Here is a 24,803-nt window from a genome sequence, read left to right as displayed (position 1 = left end):
CAGAGATAGGGTGACAAACAAATCACTCTTGATTCTTCATTCGGACTTTTTTCTACTACATCTTTTCAATGATATTGACAACTAAAAACCTATTTAAGCTGATTTTCATCTTTATATTCTTTTTTTTTTTTTCAGGGACAGGTTGCCCGCCTTCACTGCATTCAATGGAGGTGCAGAATCAGACCACAGTGACTGAGTTCATCCTGACTGCCTTCCCTGCCCTCCACAAGCTGCAGGTTTTCCTCTTCGCGGTTCTCCTGGTGACTTACATGCTTACTCTAACAGGAAACGGTGTCATCATCTCCCTAATATGGGCTGATAATCGCCTCCAAACCCCAATGTACTTCTTCCTCAGTAATTTGTCATTTTTGGACATTTTATACACTACCTCGGTTACCCCAAAACTGCTGGCCTGTCTCCTAGAGGACAGGAAAAGCATATCGTTTGCAGGCTGCATCACCCAAACATACTTCTTTTTCTTCCTGGGGACAGTGGAGTTTATCCTGTTGGCGGTGATGTCCTTTGACCGCTACGTGGCCATCTGCAACCCCCTGCGCTATACCATCATCATGAACAGCAGGGTCTGCCTCCTGCTGGTCCTGGGCTGCTGGGTGGGGGCCTTCCTGTCCATGCTCTGCCCTACTATTGTGGTGTCCAGGTTGCCCTTTTGTTCTAAGGAAATTAGTCACTTCTTCTGTGACATCGCCCCTCTCCTACAAGTCGCCTGTATAGACACACATTTTATTGAGATGATAAACTTCCTCTTGTCTTCCCTCGTCCTCCTGACCTCCCTGGTGCTCACCACCGTGTCCTACACCTACATCATTTCCACCATCCTGCGCATCCCCTCCGCCCAGGGACGTCAGAAAGCCTTCTCCACCTGTGCTTCCCACATCACCGTCGTCTCCATCGCCTACGGGAGCAACATCTTCATGTATGTGAGGCCCAGCCAGAATCATTCCCTGGAATTCGACAAAGTGACAGCTGTCCTCACCATAATGGGGACCCCTCTTCTGAACCCCTTCATTTATAGTCTAAGGAATGAAACAGTGAAGGAAGTTTTGAAAGACATAATCAACAAAATTATGTCTTTATGGCACCAGAAACCTTGAAACCTTATTGCACAGGAAACCATGAAACTCTGTTTGCTAAGAATGGCATCTTCGAGTTACCTTGTGTGGCAGTGAGTAAAGGATCCGGCATTGTCATTGCAGTGGCTCTCGTCTTTCACATACTGCAGACACAGCTGGAAAAAAAAAAAAAAAGAATGGCATTTTCAACTCTTGGACACAATATGGAGAAAGGCATGCTCAAAGACCATAGCATCAAGACATGTGGAAAGAGGAGTTCCCGTTGTGGCTCAGCGCAATGCGAACTTGACTAGTATCCATGAGGATGCAGGTTCCATCCCTGCCCTTGCTCAGTGAATTACGGACCCAGTGTTACTGTTATCCGTGGTATAGGTTGCAGATAGGGCTCGACTAGGATCCCGTGTTGCTTTGGCTGTGGTGTAGGCTGGTAGCTGCATCTCCGATTCAACCCCTAGTTTGGGAACTTCCATATGCTACAGGTGCAACCCTAAAAGCAAAACAAAACAAAACAAAAACAAAAACAAAAAAAGTATGAAAAAGCTTCATTCACATAAGATGCAAAGTACTGTAGTCAGGGTCCAGAGGAAGCAATTGAGCCATAAAGAAAATAACATGCTCTGAATACTTTTATTGGACCTTCTCACCCACAGAATATCATTGGTTAAAGAAAAATACTGGGAAGTTCCCTTTTGGCCCAGCAGGTTAAGGATCCAGCATTGCTGCAGCTGTGGCACAGGTCGAAACTATGATGCAGGTTCAAACCCTGGCCAGAGAATTTCCAAATACCAGGGGTGTGGCCCCCCAAAAAAAGAAAGAAAAAGAAAAATATCAAAGGCAGAAAACCTAAATTTTAAGCCTTGCTATATCACTTTTTTTATCAGATGATACTTATCCTATTTGAACCTTAGTTTCCCAGCTGTAAAGTGGGTAATATAGTTTATACTTTTCCTTTTTCTTTTTGTTAAAGTAGGGTTAACCAAAATAGTCTAAGAAATACAACCACATGTAGTTTAAATTTTTTTCATAATTTTCAAGATAATTTTCACCCCTGATGGCCAAATACTATAGATAATTACGACAACATCATAGCAAGGAAGAGAAGTAACATATTTCAGTTGTTAAATGTACTTAAATAGGTGTACTTGTACTTAAAAAGGTACATATATATCTCATTTAATCCTCTTAACAAACTTGAAATGCTGATACTATTATCTTCACTTTACAGATGAGAAAACTGTGGTTCATTGAGGTTAAGCAACTTGTATCAAACTCCACAACTAGTTTTGAATATAGATATACAGATACTTGTGAATTCCAGTCTACTTGTACTTCTTTATATCATGAAATGTGGAATGGGACGAGATTTGAAATGGGAAACAGAAGTTAACATGAAAGTTATCCACTTTTTCTGAGACAAGAGCATTCCCTGCCTGCTCTAACCATCTAAAGACAAGCAGATCAAGGCAGACCTGGATGCAGTCAGAATAGACTCTGAGAGGCAGTGGCTTTGAAAGGGAAATCAATTATTCAGAGACAGTAACTGACAATGAATCTGATAGGTACAAAGTAAAGTGACAAATTAAGTGATCATATAATTAATCCCAATAGGGGACTGTAGGTAGAAAAAAGTATGGGAAACCCCTCTAAGTTAATGACCACTCAAGAAAGGAGGCTTGCTTGGAAACAAAACCATGCAGCAGAAGCATGAGCCATGCCCCCAAACAATAAACGATAGTGGAATGAGACCCACATCCTGCCCAGTGAAGATAGTAAGTTAATGATGCCTAGGGCATTCTTCTCCACACACACTAAAAACAAAAACATAGGAAAAGTGGCATTATACTGAAACCTGAGATGACTTACCATACTTCATATATATGCTACTGCCTTTTTGCTCATTTCCATTTTTCCACGGTAGTCCCAGTTTGACCCAACAAGAAAACTCCTTTGCCCTACATGGAGGAGGAGCTGATGATGGAGGCTTGATGTCTATTCAAGAATGAGAAAGAAGTTAGTCTTCTCACCTCTCCATTCCTTTGATTATAAAACTGAAGCCTACGAAGTTCTCGGCACAGCATCGTCTTACCCAATCATTTGTATTTCTTACAAGCATCCTATACTAATAAACTCTTTCCTTACCTGTCACTCTTTTTCTCACTGTATTCTTTCTGTGCTGAGACAGAAGAACCTACACTTTACTAAGTTCTGAGAACATGTTCTGCTGGTTTCAAGTCTAGACCGATCATCTATGGCAACTAGAAAATGTGGCTACCATCTACAGAAGAAATGGTATCCTAGCATTCATTGGTTGGGGGAAAATAAAAGCAGAAAAATAATCTAGCTGGCTTATGTAAAATGAGTATTTATTATAATAATAATCAACAGTGCCACATGAAATCCCAGAAGGTAAGAAACAGCAAGATATGCTAAAGGACTAGAATCAGAACTAGAAATCCTTAAAAATACAAGCAGGCATTCTCTTCCCTTTGAATTTTTGCTCTCCCTCTGCCTTTCTTTGGGGTTATATGAGATCTGTATTATTAGTTTTTTTTCCCAAATATCTTGTGGTAGGCTGAATAATGGCCCCCCAAAGATGTCTGGACCCAATCTCTGATGCCTATGAATCTAAGTATCATATAGAATGTATATGGTAGAAGGATTTTGCAGATTTAATAAATATCCTGAGATAGGGAGATTATCCTGGATTACCCACATGATTACTAACTGTAGTCACAAGTATCATTACATGAGACTGAGCAAGTTAAGAACCTGACTAGTACCCATGAGGATGCGGGTTTGATCCCTGGCCTTGGTCAATGGGTTAAATGATCCATCGCTGCTGTCCATTTTGTCATGTCTATCTAGCATAAAACTGAAGTCTAGCCAGAAAAATTACATAACAAAAATAAAATCATCAAAATCAAGAAAAAAATAAAATCACCTCTGTTTGCAGAAGAGATGGTCTTATATTTAGAAAATTCTAAAGAATCCACAAAAAAAAACTGTTGGGAATGAATAAATGAATGCAATGAAGTTTCAGGAAACAAAATCAATGTACAAAATAGCCCCCCCTTTTTTTTTTCTTTTACAGCCATACCTGCAGCATATGGAAGTTCCCAGGCTAGGAGTTGCATCAGAGCTACAGCTGCAGGCCTATGCCACAGCCACAGCAACAATGGGTCCAAAACACAACTTCAACCAACACCACAGCTTGCAATAATGCTGGATCCTTAACCCACTGAGCAAGGCCAGGGATCAAACCTGCATCCTCACAGATACAACATTGGGTCCTTAACCAGCTGAGCTACAATGGGAACTCCAATAGTTGCATTTCTATACCCTGAAATGAACTGTTAGAAAGAGAAATTAATACAGATGTGATAAATTCATTTGAGTAATAAAAAAAAAGACTGAATAATAAAAAAAAAGAAAGAAAGAGAAATTAAGAAGACAACTCCATTCACAATAATACCAAAAAGAAGAAAATACATAGGACTAAATATTTAAAAAGAGTTTAAGGGAGTTCCCGTCATGGCGCAGTGGTTAACGAATCCAACTAGGAACCATGAGGTTGTGGGTTCAGTCCCTGGCCTTGCTCAGTGGGTTAACGATCTGGCATTGCCGTGAGCTGTGGTTGCAGACGCGGCTCGGATCCCACGTTGCTGTGGCTCTAGCGTAGGCCTGTGTCTACAGCTCCAATTTGACCCCTAGCCTGGGAACCTCCATATGCCACAGGAGTGGCCCAAGAAATAGCAAAAAGACTAAAAAATAAAATAAAAAGAGTTTAAGAACCTGTACCCTGAAAACTATAAGATATTTTTAAACAATGAAGAAAACACAAATAAAAGATGTATATTTCTTATGGGTTAGAAGAATTAATATTAATATTTCTCATGGGTTAGAAGAATTAATACTAATATATCCATACCAAGCAAACTGATCTATAGATTGAATACAATCACTATCAAATTCTATTGGCATTTTTCACAAAAAAAATAGAAAAAAAATCTTAAAATTTGTAAGAAACCACAAAAGACCACAAAGAGACGAGAAATGTCAAGAAAGAAGAACAAAGCAAGAGTCATCAAGCATCGCAATTGCTAGTTTCCAACTGTCTCACAAAGCTATAATACTCAAAACAATGTGGTATACTGTCATTAAAAACAAACCTGGATTGATGAAACAAAATTCAAAGCTCAGATACAAACCTATACATGTACAGTCAACTAATCTTTGACAAGGGTCCCAAAAACACATAATGGGTAATGAATAGTCTCTTCAAAATTGATATTGGAAAACTGGATATCCACATGCAATAGAATGAAACTGGATCACTATCTTATACCACTCACAAAAATTAACTCAAAATTAAAGACATTAATGTAGACCAAAACCATAAAACTCTTGGAAAAAAACATAAGGGAAAAGCACCTTGACATTGGTCTTGGCAAGATTTGGGGCGGGGGGAAATTAAACCAAACGCACAGGCAATAAATGCAAAAATAAACAAATAAGTCTACATAAAACTAAAAGGTCTGCAAAGCAAAGGAAGCAATTGATAGGGTTAAAAGGCAACCTATAGAATAGAAGAAAATATTTGCACAACACATATCTCATAAGATGTTAATATCCATAATACAACACAATAGCAAAATAAAAAATATAACCTTTTTTTTTTGGCTACACTTGCAGCATATGGAAGTTCCCAGGCTATGGATCAAATCCAAACTGCAGCTGAGACCTAAGCCACCATTTTGGCAATGCCAGACCACACCACAGTGGGAACTCTCCCAACCTAATTTTAAAATGGGCAAAGTAATGGTCGACAGAAGTAAAAATTTTTTAAAATGCACAATGTGAGAACTTGAGTTTCAGTTTTATTCTAGGACTTACTGAGGACTATTACCCAGGAGACAGCCTCTCAAATAGCTCTGAGGATCTGCTCCAAAGGGTTAGGAGTAGAGGCCGGGATTGTGGTGATTTTGGCTAAGGATTATGTACAATTCAGCATACACTATGGTTGAAGGTGACAATGACTTAATCTTTGTAGAACCGGATGGCAAGTGATATTCTTGTTTTACATACTTAAATAGCCTTTTCTCCAAATAAGGCGCGCAAATAACCAACAAGAACATGAGAAGGTGCTCAACATCACTAATCATTAGGGAAAGCAAATCAAAACCACAATGAGTTATCGCCTCACCCCTCTTAGGATGGTATTCATCAAAAAAGACAACAGATGACAAGTGTTGACAAGCATGTGGAAAAAGGGAACCCTGGAGCATTGTTGATGGGCATGTAAATTGATACAGGCACTATAGAAAACAGTCTGGAGGACCCTCAAAAATATAAAATAAAACAACCATAATATCCAGAAATTCCACTCTTGAGTATGTATTCAAAGAAAACAAAATCAATATCTCAAAATATATCGAAATATATCAAAGAGATAGCTGCAATTTCATATTCATTAGCCAAGATCCGGAAACAACAGAAGTGTCCTTTGATGGATGAATGGATAAAGAAGATGAGATAGATCAGTGGTTTATGGATCCGTCATTGCCGTGAGCTCCTGTGTAGGTCACCGACACAGCTCGGATCCTACGTTGCTATGGTTGTGGTGTAGGCCAACAGCCACAGCTCTGATTCAACCCCTAGCCTAGGAACTTCCTTCTGCCATGAGTGAGGCCCTAAAAAGCAAAAAAGAAAAAAAGAAAAAAAAAGAGAGAGAGATAGATGATAGGTAGAAAGATAGTTATGTGAGAGAGATTGATAGACAATATTATTATTTATTCGCCCTCTAAAAAGAAGGAAATCCTGACTTTTGCAGCAACAGGGATGAAACTCAGAGGACATTACACTAAGTAAAATTAGCCAGAAAAAGAAAGATAAAAACTATATGATCTCACTTATAGATGGAATAAAAAATAAATCAAATTCATAAAAACAATAAAAAAAATTCATTAAAACAGAGAGAAGAATGGTGGTTATCAGTGCCTGGAGGATAGGGAGATGAGAAGATGCTGGTCAAAAGACATAAACCTTCAGTTATAAGACAAAAAAGCTCTGGGTATCTAGCGTACAGATAACCATAGTTTATAATATTGTATTGCATGCCTGATATTTTCTAAGAAGAGAGACCTTAAGCATCTCAGACACACAAAAATCGTAACTATGTGAGATGAAGAATGTGTTAATTAACTCAATTGTGATATTCATTTCACAAAGGATGTGTATGCAAAATCATCACACTATACACTTTAACTACATATACTTTTGTCAATTATACCTCAAGAAAAATGAAAAATAAATAATTTAGGTGATGCTACTCCAGATGCACTAAAATTCCTTCAAGAAGAAAAGACTGGGAGTTCCCATCGTGGCTCAGTGGTTAACAAATCCGACCAGGAACCATGGGGTTGCGGGTTCGATCCCTGGCCTCGCTCAGTGGGTTAAGGATCCAGCGTTGCCTTGAGCTGTTGTGTAGTTTGCAGACGCGGCTCAGATCCTGCATTGCTGTGGGCTCTGGCATAGGCCAGTGGCTACAGCTCTGGTTAGACCCCTAGCCTGAGAACTTCCATATGCCGCAGGTGCAGCCCTAAAAAACAAAAACAAAAAAACCATTAATTCAAATGTTCTTTGAAGCTTTACTCACAACGACAAAAAAATGAAAACAATTCAGGTGTCCGTGATGACTAAAGCATTCAGATAAATCTCAACCCATTAGATTAGTGGGAAAAAAAATGAAAACTACATGCTGAAGGTTGCTTTTATATTCAAAAATTTAGGGAAAAAAATAGAAAATGCAAAATTACCCTGACGGGTGCTGAAGTAAGGAGGTAATAGCATTTACCTATGAAAGGTCGCAAGAAATGTTTAAGGTCAAATAAATGTTTTAAACCATTAGTATAATGGTGGTGGTAGCTACATGACTGTATACATTTGTCAAAAGTCAACAAATTATACCCTTAAAAGTTCCTATTAGAGTTACCTGGTGGCCCAGCAGGTTAAGGATCCAGCATTTTACTGCTGTGGCTCAGGTTTGGTCCTTGGCCCAGAAACTTCTTCATGCCACAGGTATGCAAAAAAAACCCCACAAGTTCTATTGTGTATAAATCACATCTCCATAAAATACCTTTTAAAAATATGTACATAGACATATATCATATAAATAACCTCAGTTTGAAAAACACCTTAAAGCTTATCAATAATTATGAACATTTTTTTTATTCAAGTTTTCCACATTTCTAGTTCATTGTGGCTTAAGCAGGTCTCTAAGTTTTCCTCAAATAAATAAAATAAACACCTGAGAGAGTCTCCCAGGAGACCATAACTTGCTGTGATTAGTTACTTCAGTTCTAACATCCCATGATCACAATAATAATAATTAACCTTTTTTAAGGCCAGAATCCCAAGAGCCATTCTAAACAAACTCTCTAAATGTGAATAAAAATCTTTCAATATAACAACTCATCCAACTGGAATCACATTTATACCCAGCAGCTAATATTATTTCCAGGAGAAGGTGAATAAGGTGGATATACCTAATATCAAGTTGCAATATGTCTGATGAATGAACAAAGAGACTAAACAAAATGAAGAAAGTTTAGGTAGTTCAAAGAATACAAATATGAACTTTTCTAGAAATCAAGACCTCGAGAAATAGTGAGTTTCACATCACTGGACAGCAGAGACGGTGCAGAATATTTTAGGATCAGACTCTCTCGTATCCCTTTAGTTCTCCTCTAATCTGATAGTCTGTGGTTTTGAATAGTTCCAAGTTTCTGGATGGATCCACAGAAGACATAGAAATTAAGTGAATGGACAAAAAATTACCTCCCTACAAGTGAGGGGGAAAAAAAGATCTGATACTTTGGAAGATTTCAGCCAGAAAGACTTTCGGTCTTTTTGCCAGAGATCTAAACTAGAAGACAGAGACTGTCTTGATTCATTTGGGTCTGACTTCATTACCAAACTCACCATTCTGCTTTCTTGGCAAAATGTGATCCAGAATATATGCTACTTGAAACTCGGGAAAATATTCTAAGATTAAGATTCACTGAATGTATAAAGTAAAAGATTAAAGGTTAACGTAACACTTGGGGTTATAATAAGTCAAAACTTGGACTTTTTGTGGGAATAAGAAAAAACTGGGAGAAGTAATCCATGGTTATACAAGGACGGGTTTGCTTTCAAAGGAAGAGGATGAAGTGCTTCAGCAAAAACTGAATAACCATTTGGTGTGGTTTTGAAAAAAGGGATGTGTTTCTTCAGGGGAAGAGGCACAGACTAGGGCTGAGAGAGATTTATAGGGAATTCAAAATTGAAGCAATAAAAGAATTTAAAGAATAATGGATGGAGGCATAAGAAGAAAATATCCCAAAATCAAGGTTCTTCATATAACTGAATGAAGGAAATACCAACTTGAGTATGATGTGAGTATATATTATTATGTAGTTATCTATGTTACATTTTAAATAATCTGAACCTTACTACATTCCTCTGCATGTATATTTTATAAAGTCCGGTTACTGCTATGCCAAAGAATTAGGGACAGTAGATGTTGAATATACTAGCTTTACCATAACTATGAAAATTCATGTTTTTAAAGTAACCTCAGTTATAGTTAACTTTTTTCACATTTCACTGATAGCAGCACAGATTGCCCCATCCCCACCACATCTTAATACTCCTCTCTCTCTCTCTCTCTGGCCAAGCTTGTGGCATATAGAAGTTCCCTGGCTATCCAGGGATCAACATTTTGCCACAGTAGTGACAATGTCAGATCCTTAACCCCTGAGGCACCAGGGGATCTCCTCTTTGTCCTTCTCTATTCTTCCTTCCCCAACCCTATATTCTTAAAATTTTATTGAACACTAATAAGTATAAATCACTGTGGCAGCTCTGTCTTAGGACCTTAAATCTGGCATTACTACTATCCTCATTTTAGAAATAAGGAATAAGACTCAGGTTGAGGGAGAGTCTTATTAAAGATCACAAGCCTCAGAATTCCCGTTGTGACTCAGCAAGTTATGAACTCGACTAATACCCATAAGGATGTAGGTTTGATCCCTGGCCTTGCTCAGTGAGTTAAGGATCCAGCATTGCTCTGATTTGACCAGTGGGTTAAAGATCCAGCTCCGATTCAACCCCTAGTCTGGGAACTTCCATATGCTTCAGGTGTGGCCCTGAAAAGAAAAAAAAAAAAAAAAAAATCCCAGAGTTCTAAGTGGCCAAAGAAGAAATATAGCACAGGTTCTCTGATTCCAATACATACTATACTCTTTCCATCATTCCACATTTTCCTAAATCTGGATTATTGAATGTGTAAATATGTGGTTTTATACAAATTTTAAAGATCCACAGAAATGGTAATGAGGAAAAATACCCCCCTCAAAAGGCCTCATTTAACAAAGTTATAATTAGGTTGTTATACACTGATTGTCATGATCCAGAACCTTTCCTCCTGGACAGGATGGGATGGTGAGGGCACAGAGATCATCTAGAAAAGGCTAACACAAAGCCAGGTTTTATTCACTGCCATAAACTTGAGAGACTCCACAGAGGACAGCAAAGCTACTTCCTTTTTTTTTTTTTTTTTGGTCTTTTTGCCTTTTCTAGGGCCGCTCCCGTGGTATATGGAGGTTCCCAGGCTAGGGGTCTAATCAGAGCTGCAGCCACTGGCCTACGCCACAGCCACAGCAACGTGGGATCCGTGGGATCCGAGCCGTGTCTGCAACCTACACCATAGCTCATGGCAACACCAGATCCTTAACCCACTGAGGAAGGCCAGGGATCAAACCTACAACCTCATGGTTCCTAGTCGAATTTGTTAGCCACTGAGCACGATGGGAACTCCCAAAGCTACTTCTTTAGTTCTTCTCAGAGAAGTTTATTTGAGCAAAATACAACAGAATAGAAAGCCCTCATGCCATTTTTCCCATAGTTACACATCCTATGACACCCACGGCAAACAGCAACTCTATTTGTATTCAACCACCCAAGATTTTTGTTATTAAAAATGGCACAGTACTAGAGTTCTCTTGTAGCCTAGTACATTAAGGATTCAGCATTGTCAATGCAGCAGCTTGTGTCACTGCTGTGGCGCAGGTTTGATCATTGCCCTGAGAAATTCCACATGCCACTGGTGTGGCAAAAAAAAAAAAAAAAGGCATAATGCTTCTGAAGATATCGAATTGTTCATATTTTACAGTACAGGAGGGGAATCAAGCTCCTACCGGGGCCATCAGAGACCATAAAGGCAAGAAGGAAAGTGGGGAACATTATCGGAGTGGGGAAACAATTAACTAGATAAATGAAAGAAACAAGAGAATAGATGAGAGGCAGCTTTGTGAGAATCCACAGTATTCTTTTAAGATACCTATCAATCTCCAGTGTTGTCAGTGATGAAGGTGGGGAGGGGTAAAGAAAAGGGAAGCTTGGAGCATTTCTACTCTGCAGCGTGTGCTCTATTCTCTTATTATACTAAACAACAATAACATTAATACTTGTCCACCCAGACATGGTTATTCCTTCCTTGCTGTAGTAAACAGCTTGGAAGCTTATTATCTGGGTGCAGGAGCAATGGGTGAGAAGGGAATATTAGAATGTTTGTGGTGGGAGTTCCTGTCATGGAGCAGTGGTTAACGAATCCGACTAGGAACCATAAGGTTGCAAGTTCGATCCCTGGCCTTGCTCAGTGGGTTAAGGATCCGGCGTTGCCGTGAGCTGTGGTGTAGATGGCAGATGCAACTCAGATCCCAAGTTGCTGTGGCTGTGGTGAAGGCAAAAAAAGACACCACCACCACCACCACCAAAAAAAAAAAAGAAGAAGAAGAATGTTTGTGGTGGAAAGAATTCCTATTGGTACTAAAACCCTATTTCAATAGGTGAGGCTCTTCGGAGACCTTTGATAATTTAAAGGAAGATGGAACAAACTGCTTTGTAACAATTTGGAAGATTATTAGAGAAATGGAATCATGCACCTTGTAACTGTAAACTGCTCTCTTATATCCCAGACTCTTGCCTTCTTGTCACCTTCTCCATCACTAGACAGACCCTGAAAGATCAGATCTTATGGATACCTTCCCCATGCCCAGCATTAACAGTGCAGCAATCAGTTTTCTAGAACTACATAAATCCCACACTATCAACTAAGTTGACACACACCAGGAAGGCAGAAATTATGATCAAAGCTGTATTCGGTACAAGAAAATGCAGACCACTGAACTTATCAGTGTTTAATGTGGGCAGCTATCACCCCATGCTTAAGGGGGGAGTGCCATCAATTCTGATCTATTTCTTTAAAAATATGAGTGCTGTTTGTGCCCAAAGAAAGGGGACTCAGATACTGTACCTGCCTTCGTTGAAAACAAAGGATATATTTAGACTGAAAAGAAATATATAGATAATCAATACTTTTTTCTTTTCTTTTTTTTTTGCTTTTTAGGGCTGCACCAGTGGCATATCGAAGTTCCCAGGTTAGGAGCCGAACTGGAGCTTCAGCTGCTGGCCTACACTACAGCCACAGCAACGCTGGCTCCTTAACCCACTGATCAAGGCCAGAGATTGAAGCGGCATCCTCATGGACACTAGTTGAGTTCGTTTCCCCTGAGCCACAACAGGAACTCTTCAACACTCTTTTTTGTAGATGCAAAAACTGGGGCCAAGGATTAAAAAGAAATTGAAAAGAACTCTCCTGTTGAATTCAACAGCAAGCCAGGTTATTCAGATCCAATTATATTAAAAAATTACTCTTAGATGGACAGAAACTATTATGCATCTGCAAAGAAGTTTATTTACTTAGAAACATAAACTAATTTTAAGAAACCAGTATTTCCTAATCTAAAACAGGGAAGGTGAAGACAAAACTCTTGCTGCTAAAATAAGGATAATTTGACTTGTAGGATAAATGAGTACTGAATAGAAACAAGAGGCAAATGCAGGATCATAAAAAGTCACAGCCGGAGTTCCCGTCGTGGCGCAGTGGTTAACGAATCCGACTGGGAACCATGAGGTTGTGGGTTCGGTCCCTGCCCTTGCTCAGTGGGTTAACGATCCAGCGTTGCCGTGAGCTGTGGTGTAGGTTCCAGATGTGGCTCGGATCCCGCATTGCTGTGGCTCTGGCGTAGGCCGGTGGCTACAGCTCTGATTAGACCCCTAGCCTGGGAACCTCCATATGCCGCAGAAGTGGCCCAAAGAAATAGCAAAAAGACCAAAAAAAAAAAAAAAAAAGTCACAGCCAACTTTTCAGATGGAAATTTGTTCAGAAAAAAACAGCAAAGATATCTTTAAGGCAAAGGGCACCAAGAAGTTACCTCTTCCAGATAGACCCTGAGGAAAATGACCTCCTTTAAAGAGGAACCAGGTGGCCTCCAAGCCTAAGAAAAACCCAGCTCAAGGTTCATAAGTTTCTTGTTTTAACTCAGAACAAAAGGATTAGTCACAAAACAATACAGTAAAGGACAGTGGGTCAACTGCATTCTATAGACGTGCAGCAGATGTTCAACAAAGATTAAGATTAAGTTGAGTGCTTCCAACACTATCTGCATCAATTTTAGAACTACTGTTAATAACCTGATCATCAAATGGCTGAAAAGAATATGTGGTAAAGAGTCCTATTTGAGAGGACCTATAAGAATCAGTTGGGATACTGAAGAATAGATATGTGTATATGTATAACTGAATCACTTTGTAGTAGAGCAGAAAATATCGCAACATTGTAAATCAACTATGCTTCAATAAAGCTTTTTAAAAGGAAAAAAATCAGTTGGGGGATGGGGGGGGTAAAGTTTATTCCGGATGCTGCCATAGATATACTATTGCAAAGAACAAAAGAGAAACAGATTGGAGTTCTCTTGCAGTCCACCTGGTTAAGGATCTGACATTGTCACTGCAGCTACTCGGGTCACTCCTTTGGCACTTGCTCAATCCCTGGCCCAGGGACTTCAACTTCCACATCCCGTAAGCAGCGCCAAAAAAAAAAAGAAAACACATTGACCATTTTCCCAAAAATGTTTTTCAAAATATGTAAAATTGCTTTCACAAATTATGAACAATGTATCATTAACCTACTTTTATAACTGCATATGTTCAAAAATTTATACCACATAGTAAACTTAAAAAATTAAACGATGCAAGCTTATGGAGAATTCAATTACCATTACATCAAAATAACTTGTGTCCAACTAGATATTACATTAATAGTGAACACATAATACTAATAGCAAAAGTAAGTAGAAACAAATACAAGTTCCCTTTCATTTGACTGTCCAGATTTCATTGCTCTCTGCTCTGTGATTTACACAATACCTAAAAGTTGAAAAACTTTGAGAAAAGTAACTCAACTTTATTCACATTCCATTTCTCCATTTCCCAAATTGATTGGATTCTCAGGTAGGTCTCTCTTACGTACAGAACTTGGCTGGAAAAAAGTAGTTCAAGAATGTTGAATTAGAAAAAGAAAGAAAACTGTATTAAAAAGAGTAAAATCATAAAAACCAGAGTTTTATTTTCATTCAACTAAAAATTTTAAGTATGACAATACTAAGTTTAGAGAATTCATGTCATTTATCTTAGATCCTATGTTTATTAGGGTCATAGTCAGGATAAAAACAAATCACTCGACTCTTCAGTCAGACATTTTTCTACTGCATCTTATCAATGACAGTTGAAAACTTATTTAAGCTGATTTTGCTTCCTTTTTTTTCTTTTTCTTTTCTTTCTTTTTTTTGCCACTCTTCCAGCCTGTGGAAATTCCTGAGCCAGGAATTGAAACCATGCCACAAAAGTGACAATGCTAGGTCTTTAATTTGATGAGCCACCAGGGAACTCCTAAGCTTGACTTGCAAAGAACAAAAGAGAAACAGATTGGAGTTCTCTTTTCAGAGACAGGTTGCCCGCCTTGCACTGCATTCAATGGAGGTGCAGAATCAGACCACAGTGACTGAGTTCATCCTGACTGCCTTCCCTGCCCTCCACAAGCTGCAGGTTTTCCTCTTCGCAGTTCTCCTGGTGACTTACATGCTTACTCTAACAGGAAACGGTGTCATCATCTCCCTAATATGGGCTGATAATCGCCTCCAAACCCCAATGTACTTCTTCCTCAGTAATTTGTCATTTTTGGACATTTTATTCACCAGCTCAGTTACCCCAAAACTGTTGGCCTGTCTCCTAGAGGACAGGAAGACCATCTCCCTTGCAGGCTGCATCACCCAAACATACTTCTTTTTCTTCCTGGGGACAGTGGAGTTTATCCTGTTGGCGGTGATGTCCTTTGACCGCTACGTGGCCATCTGCAACCCCCTGCGCTATACCATCATCATGAACAGCAGGGTCTGCCTCCTGCTGGTCCTGGGCTGCTGGGTGGGGGCCTTCCTGTCCGTGCTCTGCCCAGTTATTCTGCTGTCCAGGTTGCCTTTCTGCTCTAAGGAGATTAATCACTTCTTCTGTGACATCGCCCCTCTGCTACAGGCGGCCTGCATCGACCCTCATTTCCTTGAGTTGATAAGCTTCCTCTTGTCTTCCCTCATCCTCCTGACCTCCCTGGTGCTCACCACCGTGTCCTACACCTACATCATTTCCACCATCCTGCGCATCCCCTCCGCCCAGGGACGTCAGAAAGCCTTCTCCACCTGTGCTTCCCACATCACCGTCGTCTCCATTGCCTACGGGAGCAACATCTTCATGTATGTGAGGCCCAGCCAGAGTCATTCCCTGGAATTCGACAAAGTGACAGCTGTCCTCACCATAATGGGGACCCCACTTCTGAACCCCTTCATTTATAGTCTAAGGAATGAAAAGGTAAAGGAAGTTTTGAGAGATGCAGTCAACAAAATTATGTCCTTATGGCACCAGAAACCTTGAAACGTTATTGCACAGGAAACCATGAAATTTCTTTACTAAGAATGGCATTTTCACCTCTTGGACACAATGCAGAGAAAGGCATGCTTGAGGACCACAGAATTAAAGATATGTGGGAAAAGATGAAAAAGCTTTGTGCTACATCAAATGCAAGGTATTGTAGTCAGGGTCCAGAGCAGGCAATTCAGCCAAAGAAAATAACATCTTCTGAACTCTAGTATTGAACCTTCTCACATAGAATAGCATTGATTAATGAAAAGTAAACTAAAATTCAGAAAACCTTAATTTTAAGCCTGCTACTGTCATTTTTTTTATCAGATAACACTTAGTCTGAGCCTTAGTTTCCCATCTGAAAGGGGGAATTATCATTTGCCCTTTTCCTTTTTTTTTTTTTTCTTTTTTAGTTAAAGTAGGATCAACTGAGATAAGTCCAAGACATACAACCACAGGTAATTACATGCAACCATAGGTAATTAAATGTGTACCCGGAGTTCCTGTCGTGGCGCAGTGGTTAACGAATCTGACTAGGAACCATGAGGTTGCGGGTTCGGTCCCTGCCCTCGCTCATCGGGTTAACGATCCAGCGTTGCCGTGAGCTGTGGTGTAGGTTGCAGACGCGGCTCGGGTCCCGCGTTGCTGTGGCTCTGGCGTAGGCCGGTGGCTACAGCTCCAATTCGACCCCTAGCCTGGGAACCTCCATATGCCGCGGGAGCGGCCCAAGAAATAGCAAAAAAGACAAAAAAAAATAAAAAAATTAAAAATTAAAAAATAAATGTGTACCCTTCTGACTGGGTTTTTTTCAGAATTTACAAGAGTAATTGATCAATACTAACATCCAAATACTATAAAGAATAATATTAACAAGTAACCAAAACAAGGAAGAGGATTAATAATAACCCAGTTTTTGTACATGTACTTTAGTGTGTATACACACACACACACACACTCCGCACACACACATATGCAGATATATGTGAAGTAGTCCATGCTACTTTAGCACTTCCTTATATCATGAAGTGTGGAATGGGAAGAAACTTAAGAGGGGAAACAGAAGTTAAAATAGAAGTTACCCACTTTTTCTGAGACAAGAGCATTCCCCCCAGAACTAAGTATCTGAAAAACCTGCAGATCAGGGATTATCAGGATGAGGGAGAATAGACTATAAGAGACTATTTCTTTGAAAGAAAAACCAATTATTCAGAGGCAGTAACCGACAATGAGTCCAGACAGATCATCTGTGGTAACTGGAAAATGTGGCCATTATCTACACAAGCATTAGTATTCTAGGATTCATCGGTTGGGGAAAAACAGAAGCATACAAATTATCAAGCTTGCTTAAGTAAAAAGGGTATTTATTATAATAATAATCCAGAGTGCCACATGAAATCCCAGAAGGTAAGAAACAGCAAGACCTGCTAAGGGACTAGAATAAGGAACTAGAAATCCTTAAAAATCCAGGACAGCACTCTCTTCCCTCTGAATCTCTGATCCCTCTCTAGCTTCCTCTGGGCTCATACAGGTTCTGTATTTCTAGGCTTTTTCCCAAATATCTTGCGGTAGGCTGAATGAAGGCCCTCGAAGATATTCTCAACCTAATCTCCGATGCCTGTGAATCTAAGTAACATATAGAGTGTATACGGTAAAAGGATTTTGCAGGTGTGATTAAATATCTAGAAATAAGTAGGGCATCCTGAATTACCCAGGCGAGTACTAACGGTAATCACACATGTCATTACATGAGAGAGATAGAAGGAGATTCACACAAAGAAGGTCATGCAATGATGGCAGCATAGATTTGAACAAGTCATGCTGCTGGCTTTGGAAGTGGAAGAAAGAGCCATGAGCCAAGGAATACACATCTAAACACTGGAAAAATCAAGGAAATGGATTCTTTCCCCCCAGAGCATCTGGCAGCTAGGTTTAGGCCCAGTGAAACTAACTTTGGATTTCTCTCCTCCAGAACTGGAACAGACCATGGTAGTGTTGTTTTAAGCCAGTAAGTTTGTGATTTGTTATAGCCATCACAGAAAACTAATACGTACTTGATTCATGTTTCTCTCCCTACAGACTATTTCTTTCCACTTGTCTGTGCACATGGAAGGTAATGGCGGCTTCAATCATTCACAAATATGTATTTCCATCATAGATATATTCAATATATATACAAATATGTATCAAATGCATTTAAATATATTGAGATATGTGTATGGATATTCATTTTTAAATATCTGAGTTCTGAGTTCTAAATCCAAATTCCTGGAAAGAGGATATGATTGGTCCAATTGGAGAAAACCGTCTTCTTCTGATTCACTTATTTGTAAGAGGAAGAGTTTTACAAGGAGATAAATTGCCCTCTGTCCACACAGCCACTGAGCACCTGCAATGTGGACAAGCATCCAAAAAAGAGATCTTAGGAACAGGGAGATGACAAGAGGCACCTCAAAGATCAAAATAGGTCATTACCAGTGTGGTCATTGACCTTCTAGCTACATAGACAAAGACGGAGGCCTTAAGAATTGGCAGAGAATCTACCATTGGAGAGCTGATAGAGAAAGTGCTATCTTCAGAAAGGATTCAGGAGTTCCTATGTGGCTCAGTGAGTTAAAAGCCCAACTAGTCTCTGTGAGGATGCAAGTTCACTCCCTGGCCTTTCTCAATGGGTTCAGGATACAGCATTGCCTCGAGCGGTGGTGTGGGTCCCAGATTCAGCTCAGTTGTGGCATGTCAGCCACTGCAGCTCCATTTCGACCCTTAGCCCAGGAAATTCCATATGCCACAAGTGCTGTCCTAAAAAAGCAAAAAAAAAAAAAAGCATTGTATTAGGTTTTATAGATAATCTAGAGATTATGTAAATTTTTGAGATTACGTGCACGGGTTTATGTGCAAATACATGCCATCTGATATAAGGGTCTTGATCACCTACAGATTTTGGCATGAGGGTCTTGGATCTGGCCCCCTTGGATGCTAAGCGTGGAGTATATTCACAGATTCTGGAGATTAAGACAAGGCCAATTCTAAGTTCCATTATTCTTCTCATCAATCTTAAATTGCTAGTGCTAATGATGCAAAAACATAAAAATGAAGAGCAGATGTAGTATGTTATTTTTAAAGCCAATACTAAATCCTGACTCTCTCCATCTTTCATCACTTGCAACAGAAGAATTTGTAAGCCCCAGAATATCAAAGACTGGTGAAAATCAGCACAATATCTAAAAAAAATTCATATTATAATAGTTATGTTTACTTTTGTTTCAATCATTGTTAAGTATAGTTGGCACTTTGCACTCTTTGAAGTTTTTAATGAATTTCCATGTTACTCAAAAGTCTTATTCTATTATCATTAATACAGAAAAGTATATCTTGAACAGGAGTTCCCATCGTGGCTCAGTGGTTAACGAATCCAACTAGCACCCGTGAGGTTACGGGTTCAATCCCTGGCCTCACTCAGCGGGTTAAGGATCTGGTGTTGCCATGAGCTGTGGTGTAGGTCACAGACATGGCTTGGATCCCACATTGCTGTGGCTGTGGCTGGCAGATATAGGTAGCTTCGATTAGACTCCCAGCCTGGCAACCTCCATATGCCTCAGGTGTGGCCCTAGAAAAGGCAAAAGGCCAAAAAAACAATATCTTGAACAAGTAAGTTAAATTAAACATATTTTAGGTTCCCAAATAGGGCTGGCTCCAGGTTGAACCAGTCTTGAAACAGAAAATACAAAAGATGTCATAAACTCTGAAAAATACTATAAATATAGTGCAGTACATTGATCTTGATTATTCTTATGATCAGCACTATAACAATAGCAGATAATGATATTTGTTTATACATTGATTCCAATAAGTTGAATTATTGGAAAATTGGAACTACCTCTCCCAAATTTGAGGACAGCTAGAAAATTCTTTACTCTTCCTATTCTCAACTATGACTAGATGTTTCAAACTATTGTTTTTCAACATGGGAGATGGAGGGGAGAACAGACCAAAATAACCTGTAGACATTTTAAATGAAATGCACTTGCCAGATGAATTATAAGTCATCCTCCAACTTTGGATGAAGGGCTTCCAGCCAGAGACCATTGTTTTGTGTAATGAGTTGATTGACCCTTCCACTTACCAGCTAATTCTTACATATTCCTTCTTCCCAGCTCAGTTGTACTAGATTTTTCAATAAGAACAACTATGAACATACCTCCCAATTATATCATAAGGATTTTTAAGGACTGCAGTAAAATGTACCAGCTAATTTATTTTGGGTTTGTCAAGAGTTTAACACAGCTACACCATCAGTCTTCTCTTGCCCTTGGAATGGGATTTATACCATTGGCTCCCAGATTCTGAGGCCTTGAGATTCGGACTAGAATCACACCATCAGCTTCCTGGATCTCCAGCTTGCAGATGGCAGAATGTGAACCTTATCTGTAATCACATGAGTCAGTTCTTCATAACAATTAACATGAGTAAATTCTTCATAACTAAACCACTGGTTCTATTCCTCTGGAGAATACTGACTAAGATAGTAATGTTCCTACGTTTTGGAACTTTTAAAATTAATCCCATATTAATTTTAATATGGGAAAAAATAACAATTTTCTCACACTGTAAAATTTGACTGCATAGTCAAATTCAGATGTTCCCTAAAGTAGGAGATATATTAAGTAACTTTTCCTTCTATTTTACAATTCAAGAGAAAAAATTCTGAGTTTATTTTTAAAATAGATTCTTAATACTTTCTTATTGAGATCACTTCATAAAGACAGACACAAGTCCTTGAAAATCTGCATCTTAAGAGGGCAGTTTTTTGGAGTTCCTGTCGTGGCTCAGTGGTTAAAGAATCCGACTAGAAACCATGAGGTTGCGGGTTCAATCCCTGGCCTTGCTCAGTGGGTTAATGATCCGGCGTTGCCGTGAGCTGTGGTGTAGGCTGCAGACGCGGCTCGGATCCCGCGTTGCTGTGGCTCTGGCGTAGGCCTGTGGCTACAGCTCTGATTCGACCCCTAGCCTGGGAACCTCCATATACCGTGGGAGCGGCCCAAGAAATGGCAAAAAGACAAAAAAAAAAAAAAAGAGGGCAATTTTTAAAATTATTAATGTAATTGAGTGCTTTAAGGAATTTTTCTATTCTTGAAGTTATAAATTAGAAAATAGAACTTGAAGAAGGTGTTCTGAAAAAACTGACTGGGATTTTCTTTAACGGCCACATCCCTTCTAATGCATTGCAGGAAATAAGTGACAGTTATTATGCTGGTACGTATTTTTAAATTTTTTAATTAACATAAGACTGTATTTATGGAGTTCCCATCGTGGCTCAGTGGTTAGCAAACCTGACTAGTATCCATGAGGACACCAGTTCGATCCCTGGCCTTGCTCAATGGCTTAAGGATCTGGTGTTGCCATGAGCTGTGGTATAGTATAGGCCGGCAGCTACAGCTCTGATTTGACCCCCTAGTCTGGGAACTTCCATTTCCCTTGGGTGCGGCCCTAAAAATACAAATAACAAAAAACAAAACAAGACTGTATTTCCAATAAGCTGCCTGGAAAAGTATCACCTTTGGGAAGAAGTTAACCTCACAAATCAAAGACTGAAAAATTAGACATCCATCAGGAGATAGCTGCCTAGATCCTGACATTAAAAATGGCATGAAAAGGGTGACAATAGATGGAATATCTACTAAAATTGTACTGTATCTCTGTAAGATGTTAAATGATCCTGATGTTCTACCAACTCCTCAAACTCTTAAAGGGCCACAGTGGATGCTCTCAATTAGTGTTAGCTTTAATTTAAAAAAAAATACCTGATAATTATAAACAGGAGGAGTCTATAACCCCTTTGGCATCAGTGCCAATTAAAGTGGTGTTAGGCAAAGGGGAGGAAATGAATCTGAGTGACCGGAGGGCAAGATCTCTTGGCACAAAACCCAAGAGTCTTGGCTGAAGACTAGAGCCAGTTTGCATTGGCATAAGTGAAGTACCCTGGTGAAGAAAATTTGCTGGGACTGTGGACACTGGCACACAATGTGCTGTCAGACATTAATGTAATAATGAAAAGTTAAAGGATAGTAAATTAGGGGGATATGGTGCTGTGATTATAAAAATAAGGATTTAAAGTTGGATTTGTTGCTGTAGTTTTCAATCAGTTTTAATTATAGGATATAAAAGCAGTAATTGGCACCCTGAGAAGCCTCTATGTTCCAGACAGATTTCTCTTTGTCCCCATTATGTCCTAGCAAACCAATTTACTCTTGGGAATTAGGGTCAATACTCCAACCAGTAGGAAACCTTAATTTTACCCAATTGCTCAGTTGCAGAAGGAGTCCGGAAGGGCCAGGCAGCAATTTAATCTTCTAAGTCAATGGATCCACTGCCCGGTCCCCTGGTGGAAATATCCTCTCCTTGGGGTACATGACCTCCTAGCCAGCAGAGCTCAAAGTTTACAAGATGAGAAACAAAAATTCAGTGAGTGTAGCATTAGAAGGAAAGTGAGATCATCACTGCCACTTCCACCCCTTGATTATTGGCCCTTTCATTCTGGCTTTAAGAGGGATGGTTGGTTCAAAGACCATGTTAAGTTTTCCAAGACAGAATCTGAAGTTTCCTGGTTGCTGTCTCCCAACAAGTACTACAACTGATATGTCAATAGCCTGTAAACCCTTCAACTGGACCAGGCGTTTCTAGGTGATAGAATATGTAGTAAGATCTGTGAAGTACATTGCCACACTTTTTTTTCTTTTTTTTCCTTTTTTTGGCTCTAAAATGAGTTCCCTGATAAGACATGATGTTGTGGGAAGATGGTGAATAAAACATTCTATGATGATGGCACTGCAGAATATGTGTCTGCTCTTGTGAGGATGAATCTCTTCCGCATCCATGATAGAAAATGTCCAGGGTAATCTACCTGCTGCCAGGTGGCTGGCTGGGCCCCTAGGGGATGGTTGTCTCTATTGGTAGAACTCAATGTTGGTGTCTATAGTTGGCAAACTAGGCACTCAGCGGCAGCAAGTGTCAGGCCAGCCTTAGAAAGAGGAAGTCCATGTTGTTGAGTCTAGGCATAGACTCCATCCCTGTCACTACACCACTTTGTTCATGGGCCAGTGAAACAAGCACTAGGGTAATTGAGGGAAGAGGCTACCTGACATCCACATAGCACAGTATTTAAGCCACCTTATGATTTAGAATCTCATCTGCCAAAGATACCTATTGGTGGGCATTCACACGGGACACAAATATTTTCATAGTTTGTGTTCATTCACATGGACTCCTGAGTTCCCAGCCACACTCACTAAGTGCATGATTTCCTTGTCATAAACCTTCCAAACCTAATCCTTCCAGTCTCTGACCATTTCACCAATTCACTGGCAAAGGCTTGTGAAGCAGTGTAGACTTTCACTTCTAGCCATTTCTCACTCTAGTCATATTGGACAACCAAAAGTTCCACTCAAAGTTCTGGCCACTGCAAGGGTTTTCCTTTACCATGGTAGTGCCATCATATGGTTCAGATCCATCTCTAAAACAGGCTTAAGATTTTTCTTCCTTAGTCAGGTGGTCAAAAGGAACTTCCTAAGGAGACATAGGCATAGATTTCAGGAAAGGAGGCAATGTAACAGAGTGTGTGTTGAAGGAGACTGAGACACCTACTCATGCAATTTACCTGTAGCTTCAGGTACTGTCCCCATTCTATGACATACTCAGTTATGCAAGACCAAGTTTATGGCCAACTGAGGTCAGCTATCATACATCTATTTTGAAAAATTTTCTCCCAGTGTGTGGCTTGACTTTTCTTTTCCTTAAAAGAATATAAAAAATATATATTTATTATCTCGATAAAGTCCAAATTCAGAAAAATTTAATGAGTCACAATATTTGTGTCCTAAGACCCAAGATTGCAAACATTTTCTCTTATTTTTCTTCTAAATGTTTAATAGTTTTAGAATTTACCTTTATGTCTATGTATATATTTTGTGTTATTTTTTTTTTTTTTTTTTTGCATAGGGATTTCCAATTCTTTCAGTACCATTTGTTGAAGACTCCCCTTTCTTCATGGAATTGTCTTGGCACTTTTGTCAAAATCAATTGATCATACATTTGTGGAATAATAAATGTAAATATATTAAAAAATTAGAACGTTTTCACAAATTCCATATGATGAGATGTAAGATTATTGGTGGAGGTGGGAGAGGGAAAATTCAGGAAACCATTAGTGAAAACTGTGATTGAAGTCAATGCACTTGTTAAAAATAGCACCTGCTGCCATTCAGTGGGTTAAGAATCCAATCTCAAAAAAAAAAAAAAGAATCCAATTGCAATTGCAGCTGCTCAGGTCACTGTGGACGTGTGGTTCAATCCCCGCCCAGAAACTTCCATAGACCACAGGTTGGACCATTAAAAAAAAAGAAAAAACACCATTGGCTTGCCAGTAAATGAAGATGTTTGCTCTGAACCTCACACCACCCCTCCCATATTTTATACCCTTTATATACGGCTTCTTAAAAATGTATATATCTTGGGGAGTTCCCATTGTGGTGCCATGAAAACGAATCCAACTAGTATCCATGAGGATGTGGGTTCAATCCCTGGCCTCACTCAGTGGGTCAGGGTTCTGGTGTAGGTGACAGATGCGGCTTAGATCCCGCTTTGCTATGACTGTGGTGTAGGCCAGCAGCTGTAGCTCTGATTCAACCCCAAGCCTGGGATCTTCCATTTGCCGCAGGTGCGGCCCTAAAAAGCAAATATATCTATATATAGACATATAGATATATGGTTATATCTTGGAGGTCCCGCTGTGGCACAACAGGGTCAGCAGTGTCTTGGGAGGGCCGGGACACAGCCCAGCATAGTGGGCTAGGGATCTGGCATTGC

General features: G+C 39.6%; 2 protein-coding genes across 2 annotated transcripts; both read left to right on the top strand.

Moving 5' to 3' along the window:
- Window positions 1–164: 164 nt before the first annotated feature.
- On the top strand, window positions 165–1,112 carry LOC125110554 (olfactory receptor 6M1-like). Its single transcript, XM_047751875.1, has one exon. It carries the CDS (start codon window positions 165–167, stop codon window positions 1,110–1,112), a length of 948 nt encoding a protein of 315 aa, XP_047607831.1.
- Window positions 1,113–15,008: 13,896 nt separating this feature from the next.
- LOC125112212 (olfactory receptor 6M1-like) lies at window positions 15,009–15,956 on the top strand. Its single transcript, XM_047754445.1, has one exon. The coding sequence runs from the start codon at window positions 15,009–15,011 to the stop codon at window positions 15,954–15,956; it is 948 nt and encodes a 315-aa protein (XP_047610401.1).
- Window positions 15,957–24,803: the final 8,847 nt, after the last annotated feature.

The sequence above is a fragment of the Phacochoerus africanus genome, chromosome 11 (assembly GCF_016906955.1).
Source record: "Phacochoerus africanus isolate WHEZ1 chromosome 11, ROS_Pafr_v1, whole genome shotgun sequence".
Classification (NCBI taxonomy): Eukaryota; Metazoa; Chordata; class Mammalia; order Artiodactyla; family Suidae; genus Phacochoerus; species Phacochoerus africanus.
This window is presented reverse-complemented; position numbering and strand designations above follow the sequence as displayed.